General features: G+C 41.3%; 1 protein-coding gene across 2 annotated transcripts in view; it reads right to left on the bottom strand.

Annotated features, from left to right (window-relative positions):
• Window positions 1–1,080: 1,080 nt before the first annotated feature.
• The window catches only part of ugdh (UDP-glucose 6-dehydrogenase), a 55,461-nt gene continuing 42,918 nt past the window's right edge, over window positions 1,081–13,623 (bottom strand). For both annotated transcript variants that reach the window (XM_038791393.1, XM_038791394.1), the window contains exons 9-12: window positions 12,495–12,634; window positions 8,502–8,593; window positions 4,459–4,569; window positions 1,081–4,311 (exon numbers count right to left, since the gene is read on the bottom strand). In XM_038791393.1, the coding sequence (XP_038647321.1) occupies window positions 4,201–4,311; window positions 4,459–4,569; window positions 8,502–8,593; window positions 12,495–12,634 (454 nt within the window). In that variant the 3' untranslated portion in view covers window positions 1,081–4,200. The remainder of the gene's footprint in view (window positions 4,312–4,458; window positions 4,570–8,501; window positions 8,594–12,494; window positions 12,635–13,623) is intronic.

Here is a 13,623-nt window from a genome sequence, read left to right as displayed (position 1 = left end):
TGTCCAAAAAGGTTAGGTGGGGTTACGGGGATAGGTTGGAGGCGTGGGCTTAACTAGGATGCTCTTTCCAAGGACCGGTGCAGACTCGATAGGCCGAATGGCCTCCTGCACTGTAAATTCTTTAATCCAAGAATTAAAGGCTGGAAGAGATTCTAATATTGATCATGGTGATCATGAAATTACTAGGTTTTTTAAAAATCCAGCTGATTCAGCTAATGTCCATTAGGGAAGGCAGTCTGCCATCCTTATCTGGCTTGGCCCATGTATGACTCCATACCCACAACAATGTCTTTGCTTCTTAGCTGCTCTTTGCAATGGCCGAGCGAGCCACTCGGTTATATTCAAGAAGATGGTTCACCACCACCTTCTCAAGGGCAATTAGGACTGGCTGATAAATGCAGGTCTTCCCAGCGTCACCCATTACTGGGGGATGAATAAAATATTTGCTAGTATCCACAGTATTTTGCTTTCATACTATTTAACTTTTGTATTTGTGCAATAACAATAGTGGCCAGTGGTTTCCCCAATGACAAGGTGATGGGTTGTATTCTGCTGTAGGAATCCTTTATTCTCATGACAATGGGATATTTAGCTTTTTAGGATGAGTCAGCTACAGTTAAAGAGAATCAGAAAACTGCTGTGTCAGTTGGAGCATTGTCCAATGAAATATTTTGAATCGGTTAATTTTATGCATACATTGGATGGATCCCAAAAGTGAATGTTATAAGGTAAAAATAATCCAATACTATTGTACTGAATTTTTTTTTAGGAAGTAACCATGTGTGTGAGAGAGGATTTGTGGAGTTCAGAAAGAGATGTTGAATAACCTGATGTATTTATCGTTTTACATCACTTGTAACTTTTTCATTGAGTATGCTTCAGCTTTTTTATTGAATTGCAATGTCTCGCAGATGTGCTTCCTTCAAGGATCAGTGAGTTAGGCCAAGTGTTTACATATTTAAGCAAGATGGTGCAAGTGACTGGAATCTGTGGAACTGTATCTTAGAAATAAATCAAAAACCCTCAGGCAAGGAGGGATAAAATGACTAAAACAAACAAATGAAGATGTTAGATAATTTGGATTAATTAAAACGCTGTAGTTTATTCAACAGAGGTTTCATATCTAACCTAAAATATTGGCTTAAGTTAGTACAGTTCTAAAGATAGATAAAGACTTTTACAACAGTAAAAATATTTTTAGAATTATGTCTTGGTGTCCATGCCAAACATTTATCTAAAAGACAATCAAAATGCAAATCATAAGGCAAGCAGTGCACCGTGGAAACTTGTTTTATTTATTATAATTACATTCATACAGAAGTTACCAACTAAGATTTGTTTAGTGGTTCATCAAATTACAGCTGATAAATGAAATATTCAAGTGAATGCCAGTTTTCAGTGTGTGAGGATTGTACAGTGCTCCAAACAAAATCTAACAATTTGAAACATTAATTGACATGTTTTAACAAGATTTATGGTTACAACTAGTTCCATTACTGTTAGGGAGATGAAAACCAAGTGTTACTGGTTACTTTATGTTTGCAGTGATATGGTTTGGAATTGACTCCGTGTTCTTGGATCTTCTCTGAGTACATTTGCCAATTTTCACCAAATCATGGACATTATTGTGCTGTGGACGCACAATGCCAGTAACTGAATTGACTGTCCAAAATGATTTCTCACACGTCAGCAAATTGTACAATGTGCATTTATGGCAAATGATCTCTTCTGCTGGTTCCTTATTAACCCATGGCTGCCATATGTTTTTTTTTCATAGGGTGTCACTGGCTAGGCTAGCATTTGTTGCCCAATCAAAATTGCCCTTGAGAAGGTCGTAGTGAGCCACCACCATGAACTGCTGCAGTTCATATAGTCAGGTGCACCCACAGTGCTGTTAGAGAGGGAATTCCAAGATTTGACCTAGTGAAGCCAAAGGAATAGCAACATAGTTCCATGTCAGGATGGTGAGTGGCTTGGAGGGGGTGGTGTTCCCAGGCTGTCCTTCACCTTCCAGGTGATGGAGATCACAGGATAAGGGTACCACGGTGGCACAGTGTAGCATTGCTGCCTCAGTGCCAGGGACCCACATTCACTTTAGCATTTGACTCTGTGGAGTTTGGACATTCTGTGTGGGTTTCCTACCATAGTCCAAAGATGTGCAGTTGAGGTGGATTTGGCATGATCAACGCACATGATCTCAGGGATAGGGCGAGGGAATGGGCCTAGGTAGAGTGTTTTTTCAGAGAATCGGTGTGGACTCAATGGGCTGAATGGCCAACTTCTGCACTGTGAGGATTCTATGTGCTATCGAAGGAACTGAAACTTGTGTGGCTCGAATGTTACCCACTTATTAGTCCAAGCCTGACTGTTGCCTCGATCTTGCTGCATATGAACACAGAGTGTTTCAGTATCTGAAGAGCGGCAAATGGTACTGAACACTTGCAACCATCAGCAAACATCTCCACTTTTGATCTTACAATGAAGGGAAGGTCATTGATGAAGCAACTGAAGGTGGTTGACCCTAGGGCTGCACTGATGTCCTGGCGCTGAGATGATTGACCTCCAACAACCACAACGATCCTCCTTTGTGCTTGGTCTGACTCCAGCCAGCAAAGAGATTGCCATCTGATTCTCATTAACTTCAAATTTTGCGAGGGCTCATTGTTGCCACGCTCAAATGGCTGCCTTGATGTCAAAGGCAGTCACTCTCACCTCGCTTCCGAGTTCACCTCTTTTGTCCATGTTGGACAATGGCTGTAATGAAGTCAGGAGCTGAGTGATCTTGGTGGAAACCAAACTGAGCGTCAGTGAGCAGTTTATTGGTGAGCAAGTGCCATTTGATAGCACTATCGATGACACCTTCCCTTATTTTGCTGATGATTGAGAATAGACTGGATTGAATTTACCCTGTTTTTTGAGTACAGGACATCCCGGGGCAATTTTCCATAATTTTAAATTTATTTCACAATTCCTCTGAATGTTCTTGCAGTGGGTGAGGTTTCTAACAGAGTGTGATTTTGTCATCTCTACGATCTTTACTGACAGCAGTGAGGAGATATTCAATCCAGTGGTTTGGGCTATGCCTAAACCCAAATGGCAACATGTGGAACAGCAATGGACTGAACCTCAATGCAATGTCCAGACTAATGATGGCTGAAATACTAATTGCAGTTGGCTGAAAGTCCTTCGTATGTAGGGAAAATTCTCTATGACCAGTTGCTGACTTCAACAAATGATAGATTGCAGCTATGGTGAAATCTCAGCTAAATGAAAGAAAAAGGTTTTATTTTTTAAAACACAGTCCCAATTTTCTTTATAATCAGTTAAGATCTGCTCAAGGCTGTTTTGCTTTCTGGAACACAGTTGTGATGTTTCGTTGATGGGTCTGTGTTTGAAAAAAATGAAATGAAAGTGAAAATCGCTTATTGTCACGAGTAGGCTTCAAATTAAGTTACTGTGAAAAGCCCCTAGTCGCCACATTCCGGCGCCTGTCCGCTGCTGGCCTGCTTGGTCTGCTTTAAAAGCCAGCTATTTAGCCCAGTGAGCTAAACCAGCCCCTCTTTGTTTAGCACTGTCTGTCCTTTTAGGCCATTTATCAGGCATTCCCTGTGGGTAAGTAGCCTTAACAAATATATCCTGAGCCAATCGTAAGCAAATTGTTTCGGAAGCTTTTGTAAATCTATTGTTTCCAATCTTGTGGAGAAGCCTGGATATTGACGTCAGCAAAAACAACACAAATGACTTGCTTTCTTCTTCCTCTTCTCATGCTTTAGTATGTGCCATCTTGAGTGCATTGACTCCAAGATAGTATTTAGACTCGCTCTTTCAATCTCCTTTTACAAGGCTGCTCCATGTCATCACCCACTCGCCCTGGTGCATATGTCCACAAGACAGTGGCTGGGTAAGGATGCACTTAGTCTGTCGGGTCAGCTGATAAGTTTAAGTTGATACTTACTTCCTGAACATATACATGAAGAAAGGTCACAAGTAACCAGCACCACACACCAGTGCAAATTGGTATCTTTAGCCAGGACCGATAAAAGTTAGAGAAAAAAAATACTATCAATTGTATTCAGTAGAAAATTGTAGATGTTATAATTGTTTCATTAACGAAGAAACTACGTTGATCATTTTTTTCTTTTCAAAGCCCCCTTTAAATTGAAACAATATTTATTTGTTGGGTGTAATTTCACATTGTATCTACACTGTGACTTTCTTAAATGGAGGTTCTTGTAAACTGAATTTAGACACTTCAGTTGTGGGTGTGAAAGGAATCCTCTGTTCGGTTACCTTCTTGCCGATAGTCTCAACCTGAAAGCAAAAAGATTCCAAAACAATGTGCATTAACATGAGATTTAGGATGGTGAGAATTCTGTTTTTCTGAGGTTTGAATCCTTCTCGAGCCATTCAATAAACAAGTATCTGTAAAAATCGGAAGGAAATTCAGCCCCTTTGTACCTGGAATCCCAGCTTCTGAAACTTTGAATGCAGATCATCGAGAACACGCCTGCCATCGAAGATGAAAGCCGGTTTCAGCATTTTCGAATGAATGAGTTCATAATTCAGCATCTGGGAAAATGAAAATACACAAAAATTAAATGTAGACTCATTGAGGGTAATTTCTGAGTCTGCACTACCAGCAGGAGTCTTTGACACCAGCCAGGCATTTCTGGACATTGTGGGTCTGCTGGCTACAATTTCAATCCATTTAAATAAATGTTTCCTGCTTTTCATTTGTCATTTTGTTCCAGTTGTTCCTTTTTTTATTTGTTAATGGGACGTGGGCATCTCTGGCTAGGCCAGCATTTATTGTCCATCCTTGCCAGTATTTAAGAGTCAACCACATTGCTGTGGTCTGGAGTGACAAATAGGCTAGACCAGGTAAGGACATTAATGAACTGGATTTTTTTCTTACGACAATCGACAATGGTTTCATGGTCATTATTAGTCTTTTAATTCCAGATTTTTTATTGAATTAAAATTTTACGATCTCCCATGGTGGGAATTGAACCCAGGTCCCCAGAGCAATACCTTGGGTCTCTGAATTACTAATCCAGTGATAATATCCCATGGCGGGGGGGGGGGGGAGCATTCGCAGGCCAAGATAACTGTGACCCTTTCCCCAAGTCTTTACCATTCATGATGTATAAAAAACAAAGCAGTGGGTTTATGATTCTGATATATCCTGTCTGAAATAGAATTTTACTTCTTAGTCGATTTCTCCTATATGAGCCAGCTCAAAAAAGAATGTATTGTGATCTACTCTGTCCTATTCTTAGATGTCATTGTGAATTACTATAAAAAATACACTTTCACTAGAGGGCCAAGGGAATCTATTTCACAAAATTGCACTGCTTTTGGAAAATATTTTAAAATCTAATTGTTTCCATATAATTCTTGCCCTCTTTCAACTGCAAGGACGGTCCAGTTCTACAGGCTCTTATCAATTTGGAACTTACTGATTCACAAACTTGAATGTCAACTTTTAAGCAATTATTTATCCAGCTATTAAAGAACCCTATAGGAACAGAAATTGACATTTAGTTCATTTTTCCAATTGCATCTCTCTCAATAAACAATACATCTAATCCTAATTCATCTTCCTCTTTCTCATATCCTTTAACATTTCTATTTTTCAAACATTTATCCATTTCCCTTTTTAAACTTATTATTGATTCTGCTTCCATCACTGTTTCTCTTTTGACGATAATTGTAGATTTACAATTCTTGTTACCTACTCAGTCACCAGCAAAATTCCCAAAATGTACTTCTGGTAAGCAATCTAGAAGTGTAACCTTATCCAAGAACACCCTACCATAGCTTACATTATCCCCGATACGCCATCATGTAAGTGGTTGCCAATTTATTCCAAATTAGGTTAGCACTAGCACTAGGAACTGAATTTATTCCACATAGGATTCTTACAACAGACTGAGATGAATCCCATTCACTCAATGACAGTTAGGTTTTAATATAAATATGAAAGATCAGCATTTAATCCATTACATCACACAGTTCTATTTTGTACATCTACATAGGATGGAATATTACAGCCTCTCATGTCGGTGGAATTTTCTGATACCACTGAAGTGTGGAGTTTTGAATGGCTCACTGCACATTCCAGTCCTGCCCCCTGTTAGAATCCATTATAAAAGATGAAATAGAGAATTTAGAAATACATAACATAATCAAGCAGAGTCAGCATGACTTCAAAAAGTGGAAATCATGCCTGACAAATGTATTCAAATTCTTGAAGGTGGTAATGAGCAGGATAGATAAAGGAGAACTAGTGGCTATAATATACTTGGATTTCCAAAAAGCATTCTATAAGGTACCACATTAAATGCTACTTAATAAGATAAGAGCTCATGGTGTTGGGGATAATATATTAGTGTGGATAGAGGATTGGCTAACTAGTAGTAGACAGAGAGTTGATTTTAAGAGGGGGATTTTCAAGATAGCAACTAGTGGAGTGCCACAGGGATCAGTGCTGAGGCCTGCCAAGTTTGCGGATGACACAAAAATAGGTGGGAACGCAATTGGTGAGGATGACACAAAAGAGGCCACAAAGGGTTCTGGACAGGTTAAGTGAGTGGGTAAAAACTTAGCAGGTGAAATATTATGTAGGAAAATGTGAAGTTATGCACTTTAGTAAGAAGAATAAAAGAGTTGAATATTATTTAAATAGAGAAAATTGCAGCACAGAGGGATTTGGGGGTCCTCGTGCATAAATTTCAAAGAGCTAGCATGCCAGTTCTGCAGGTAATTGGGAAGTCAAATGGAATGCTGAAGTCTTGTTAAAACTGTTAGGCCCGAGTAAGACCACAACCTGTAATGCTGTGAACAGTTTTGATCCCTTTATCTAAGGAAAGACAGAGGGCAGCACAGTAGCGCAGTGGTTAGCACTGCTGCTTCATGGTGCTGAGGACCCAGGTTCAATACCGTCCCAGGTCACTGTCTGTGTGGAGTTTGCACATTTTTCCTGTGTCAGCGTGAGTCTCGCCCCCACAACCCAAAGATGTGCAAGGTAGATGAATTGGCCATGCTAAATTGCCCTTTAATTGAAAAAATAATAATTTTATACTCTAAATTTATTTTTTTAAATCAAAGGAAAGATATATTGGCTTTGCACGCAGTCCAGAGAAGGTTCACGAGGTTGATCCTGGTTATGGAAAGATTTTCTTATGAGGAGAGGTTAAGTAGGTTGGCCTGTACCGTTTGGAATTTAGAAGAATGGAATTTAGAAGAATGAGAGACAACCTTTTTGAGACGTATAGAATTCTCAGGGGGCTTGAGTGGGTACATGCTGAGAGGCTGTTTCCCCTTGTGGGAGAATCTCGGACCAAAGGGCATAATCTCAGAGTAAGAGGTCACCCATTTAAGATAGAGATGAGGAGGAATTTTCTCTCTCGGAGAGTATTGAAACTATGGAAACCTTTACCGCAGAGGGCTGTTTTAACTAAGTTCAAGGTTGAGACAGACCGATTTTAATCAGTAAGGGAATCATCAAGGGTTATAGTGATAAGGCGGAAAAATGGAGTTAAGGATTTTCATACCAGACCAGTCATGATCTCATTAAGTGGAGGATTAGACTCGATGAGCCAAATGGCCTCTTTCTGCGACTATGACTTATGGTCTTATGGCAACGGGGCTGTATAATTCCACCCATCATCATAGTGTTTTATAAACTTGACTCAATTCCTAACCTCTTTCCTCATAAAGCGGTGATATTTATATAGTTCATAGAAATAATAACTGGTGCCCTGCCTATTTCCCCTGTCCTTTCCTTGCCTGAAACAAATCCCAGAATGTTTACAGCTCAGGTGGAGGCCATGTGGCTCGTTGTGTCCATGCTAGCTCATTGCTAGAACAATTCATCCCTGCCTTTTTCCCATGGCCCTGAAAATTTTTCTCTTCAGATAAAGATCCAATTATCTTTTCAAAGCCATGATTGAATCTGCCTCCACGACACTCTCAAGCAGCGCATTACAGAGCACGTAACTATTCACTGTGCATAAGCTTTTCCTCCTATTGCTTTTTTTTGTCAATCACCTTAAATTAGTGTCTTCTGGTTCTTGATGCTTCCACCAAAGAGAACAGTTTGTCCCTGTCTACTCCACCCAGGCTCTCGTGAATTTGAATACCCTGACCAAATCTCCTCATAACTTTCTCTGAGGAAAACAGTCCCATCTTCCAGTCTCTCTACGTAACTGAAGTTCTTTATCCTTGGGACCATTTTGGTGATTCTTTTCTTCATCCTCACTAATGCATCGTTCCTAAAGCGTGGTGCCCAGAACTGAATACAATACTCCAGTTGAGGCCAAACAGGTTTATCCTGACTTTCTTGCCTTTGTAGAATGTATCCAACCTGATCCAGGTAATGTGTAGCATTTTATTTCTAAAGCTTCTTAAAACGTGTTTCAAGAATAACTGAGGATAATTTTGCATGCTGCAAACAGGATTTGATTAGGAGCTCACCTTTAATAAGGGTTACCTCTTACCTTGAACTCATCCCATTCAGTGCAGATGACAATGGCGTGGGCTCCATCACAGGCTGCGTACGCATCAGTGCAGATAGTGACCAAGCAAGGCACTGTGTGTTAAGAAAAGGTTGATCACAGTTATTGTAGCTAGTATCTTCATTGCTAGCTTAAATTTATATGGCCATCTCTCCGCATTGTAAAAATTTCGAATCATTGCCTGAATTGTTAGCTTTAGAATTTGAGAAGTGCTGAAGTGTTCAATATGAGCAAATTTAATGAAGCTTAGTTATATGTTAATGTCATGGAGCATGGTAATGTTACAAGGTGTATCTGGAAATGAATGAAAAATTAATTTTCCTGGGAAATAATGAGAGCGATCCAATGGCCGCACTGTGCTGGAAAAGCAGCTTGGCACGGCGCAGCGTTGCCGATGAAAGCCAGGAGACCCCGCTCCCGGGAATTACCCAGCTCGCTGCGCCTTGCGATGTGAATCCTGCCCATAGTGGGCGGGATCACTTTTTGGCAAATCTGCATATTAGAGCGAGGCAATAAGTGCAGATTCCCGAGGTACCTGAGGCTTTGGGATTCATCCCCTCCACCTCCGAGAGCTCGAGCAATGCCAACCTGGTACCCTGGCAGTGCCACCTGTACACTTTGGTAGTTCCCCGCTGGCACTGCCAGCATGCCCAGGTGGCACCAGCAGTGCCAGGGTACCACCCTGCCCAAAGGGCATGCAGCTGGAGGCCTCCGATCCCCTGAGAGACCCCCACAAAGTGCTGTTCAATCTGGTCAAAATTCTCAAACTCCCTCCCTCACAGCACTATAGGTGTACGGTTCAGGAAGGCAGCTCGCCACCACCTTCTCAAGGGCAATTAGAGATGGGCAAAAATGCAGAAAATGAATTTAAAATAATTTTCAGAAATTAAAAAAAAACTGGGATAATATTAGTGTAAAGGGAAGAAATGGGAAATAGTTTCTGAATTGTTTCAGAAGAATTTTCTTGATCAGTAAATGTCTGGCCCAACAAGCCATTGGTGTATCTAGTTCTGGGGAATGAGCTGGGTTGAGTGGGTCAAGTTGCAGTAGAGATAGGGACCTGTGATAATGAATTCATTGGGTTTAGATAGCAATGGAATAGAACAAGGAGCTAATGAGAGTAAATGTACCCAATTGAAGGAGGGGTAATTTCCATGAGTTGACCATGGATCTGCTGCAGGTAAATTAGAATCAACGATTAACTGGCAAAACTGTAAGCGAACAATGGGCTGCCTTTAAACAGCAGATCGTTCAGGTACTGGTGAGGTAGGTGCCTTTCCATGAGGTGGAAACCAGGGCAATCAAAGCCAGAGCTCCCAAGATGATGAAAGAGATCATGAGGAAAGGGGAAGCAGAGAAAGAGCGTGGGTGACAGGTGTCAAGTTGATAATACAAGTAAGAACCAGGCTCTATTTTGAAATTTCAGAGTTCTCGAGCTTCCATCACTAAGGATGAGGTGGCTGCAGCTATTAAGGAGTTTAACAAGACAACTTTGCGTCTTGGACTCCTCAATTTCCCCGGTAGAAATAATCCTAAATTCTGTGGAGCCTAAACAATTAATTATTAAGTTCTATGTTACTTTAAATTCTAGATCCTGCACTAGCACGGTGGGTGCTTTGCAGTCTTGGGAAAAATGTTCGGCAATCAATACTGACGAGTAGACATGTTTAATATATGTGACTATGCCAGTAAAATTTAGGTTTGCAATAAAATGAAGGAGACCCAGTTCAAGATACTACACTGTCTGCTTATAATGCCAAGTCTTAGGCACAGGTTTGATCCTGCTACATCTCCGATGTGCCTAAAGTGCCTGGTTGTCAAGCGTGATTATATACATTGTTTATGGGCAGTGTTAAGATTCAGTCCTATTGACCTGATGTATTTAGGGTGCTGGAGACATTTTTTGATAGAACTTTAGAGTCTAATCCTGTGTTCCTGATTCTTAGTCTTCAAGATGGGAGAATTACTGATTCTAATAAAAAGGGGCTGTAGAATATCCTGACCTTTGCAGGTAAGATGAATATCCTATGCTGACATGGTGGCAAATAACCTTCAATTCAAAACTGGCATTGGCTAATTATAGAATGCATCTCCATGGAATTCCTGACCCCTGTGGTTCTAAGTCTGATGCATTCCGTAAAGTATTGGATCTCTATCTTAAATTCATAGTCTCCACCTTCGCTGACTTACTCCTGTTGGGATTTCCATGAGCTAATTAATTTTATTCCATTTTGTCATTCTTAATATCACAATACATAAGGACATGCATCCCGAACTATTCTTCCTTCCCCCCCCCCCCCCCCCCCCCCCCCCCGCTCAATTTGTTAATCTGTTGAATTAATCCATGATATAAGATAGAGGCGCCGGTTCCTTAAGCATACTGTTCTGAATTTATCCTGTCTTGTTTGTTCCCGTGTTTGCTATAACTCTTGTTCTGTTCTGTACCTGTTTTGCACTGATATTTTCTTGGTACTTTGTTGCATTTATTGTAAAAAATATGAAAGACCTAATAATAACATACATATAAAGGTATGATATGTTTAACTAACTTTATTGAGTTTTTTGATAGGGTAACAGAAATGGTTAATGAGTGTACTGCTGATCAAGTGGTGTACATGAACTTTAAATGATGTTTGATAAAATGTCACAAAATGGGTTTGCCAGCAAAATTAAAGCCCATTGAATAAAAGGGATAATGTTATCGTGGATGCATTAACTATATGACAGGAAATTATGATGGAGAAAGTGTACAGTGGGGTTCCCCAGTGTTGGTACTAGGGCCATTGCTTTTTCCTTGCTATATGCTAATGATTTAGGCTTGGGCGTACAGGACACAATCTCAAAATTTGCAATTTACACAAAACTTGGAAGTGTAGTGAGCTGTGAGGAGGATAGTGATAGATTTGAAAAAGACAAAGCCAGAAACGGGGATAAGTAGCAGATTCAATATCACATGTAGAAGTACGAAGTGATACAATTTTGTAGGAAAACTGGGGAGAGGCAATATAAAACAAAGGATACAACACTAAAGGAGTGGAAGGTGCGGAAACAGAATGATCTGGGGGGGTTTTGTGCACAAATTGAAGGGGCTGGACAGGTTGAGAAAAGGTCAGAAAAGCATACGGGATCCTGGACTTGATCAATTGAGGCATAAATTACAAATATATGATGAATCTTTATAAAGTATTGGTTCAATCTCAACTGAAGTATTGTATCCAATTCTAAGCAATGCACTTTAGGAAGGATGTGAAGGTGTTGGAGAGGGTGCAGAAAAGATATCTGCCTAAAATGGTGGCAGTGGAAGATACAATCTTGGCTTTCAAAATGGAATTCAGTAAGCACCTGAAGGGAAAAGGTACTCTTGCAGAGAGCTGGCATGGACTCAACAGGCCAAATGGTCATTTATTTCCTCTAAACATTCTATGATTCAATTATCCTATTTTTAAAAATATATAATTTAGAGTACCCAATTATTCTTTTTCTATTTAAGGGGTAATTTAGCATGGCCAATATACCAACCCTGCACATCTTTTTGGGTTGTGGGGGTGAGACCCATGCAGGCACAAGGAGAATGTGCAAACTCCACACGGACAGTGACCCGGGGCTGGGATCAAACCAGGATCCTCGGCGCCATGAGGCAGCAGTGCTAACTACTGCACCACTGTGCTGCCCCCCAATGATCCTATTAGAAAAATTCAGACAGATGGCATGAAAGGAATTTTTGCAGCTGTATATAAAACTGATTGATTTGTAGGAAATGGTGTTTAAATGAATGAGTGTTGCTCTGTGTGAAGGAGAATTGCAGATAGTACAATCCAAACGTCAATTGGGTCCACTTTGATTCGATTCTCAATTTGTATAGCAGAGTGAACTTGGGGAATACAACTTCTTTTAAACACAAAAAAAGTCATTTGTATCTCAATAGTATATATGAACAGCGAAATTGAGAAAGAAAAATGTTCAGTCATGTTATACCTTCATCAGAGATACCCGGAGAGATATTGGGATGTGACAGGTCCTTGATAATCTGCTCTTTGGGAACTTTGGGATCATAGATGTGAAGATTTGCACCTTCATCCAGTAGGTATTTGCTGATGTAGATACTGGAAGACTCTCTAAAATGAAACAAAATTACCCAATTAGTAAACTTAAAATTCTGCAGAATAAAACTGAATACATTCAAATGAAATTAAAACAGTTAAAGGAAGTGTCTCTCCACTGGGGTATGGTTGGAAAAAGATCTATCAATGGTTATGAATGTCTAATTTAATAAGTAGCATGTTTTAGAAGATGACTTAGTTTAAGAATTAAATGTTAAATATAGATATATGGAAATACTTGGCTAACAGATTGGTAATCAAATCTGAGCCAATTACAGCTCAAAGGGCAACCTGTGATTATTTAATAAGGTCAGAGTTAGAAGTGAGAAAACTGAAATCAGTGCATCAACATCTTTGAACTCATCGCTTCTCGGCCCTTTGGCTCAGATTAAGCATCAGATCAAGCCTAAAATGAGATGCAATGCTTTTTCGTCTCAGCTTGGATCTTGTATGTCTCTCTTGTGGAGACCAGGGGCGAAATTCTCCGACCCTGCTCGCCCGGGGCTGCCGAAAATCCCGCCCCCGCCATGTCCAGAATTCTCCCACCCGCAAAACGTTGGCGTGCCGCCAATCCCGCCGCCCGCCTCGGAGAATGGTGGGGGCCGGCGGGAGCCTACGGGTTTCTGTGCTGCCGTTATTCTCCGGCCCACGATGGGCCGAAGAACCGCCGCTGGGAGGCCTCTCCTGCCGCCGAGGTTTGAACTACCTCTGGTGCCGGCGGGATCGGCGGCGCGAGCGGGGTCCTGGGGGGGGGGGGGGGGGCGCGGGGCGATCGGACCCCGGGGGGTGCCCCCACGGTGGCCAGGCCCGCGATCGGGGCCCACCAATCGGCGGGCGGGCCAGTGCCGTGGGGGCACTCTTTCTCCTCCGCCGCCGCCACGGCCTACACCATGGCGGTAGCGGAAGGGAATCCCCCAGCGCGCATGCGCCGGTGGTGATATCAGCGGCGGGCGTCAAAGGCCGTTGGTGCCGGTTTTGGCACCAGTCGGCGTGGTGCCAACCGC

This window comes from Scyliorhinus canicula, chromosome 3 (genome assembly GCF_902713615.1).
Source record: "Scyliorhinus canicula chromosome 3, sScyCan1.1, whole genome shotgun sequence".
Taxonomy (NCBI): domain Eukaryota; kingdom Metazoa; phylum Chordata; class Chondrichthyes; order Carcharhiniformes; family Scyliorhinidae; genus Scyliorhinus; species Scyliorhinus canicula.
This window is presented reverse-complemented; position numbering and strand designations above follow the sequence as displayed.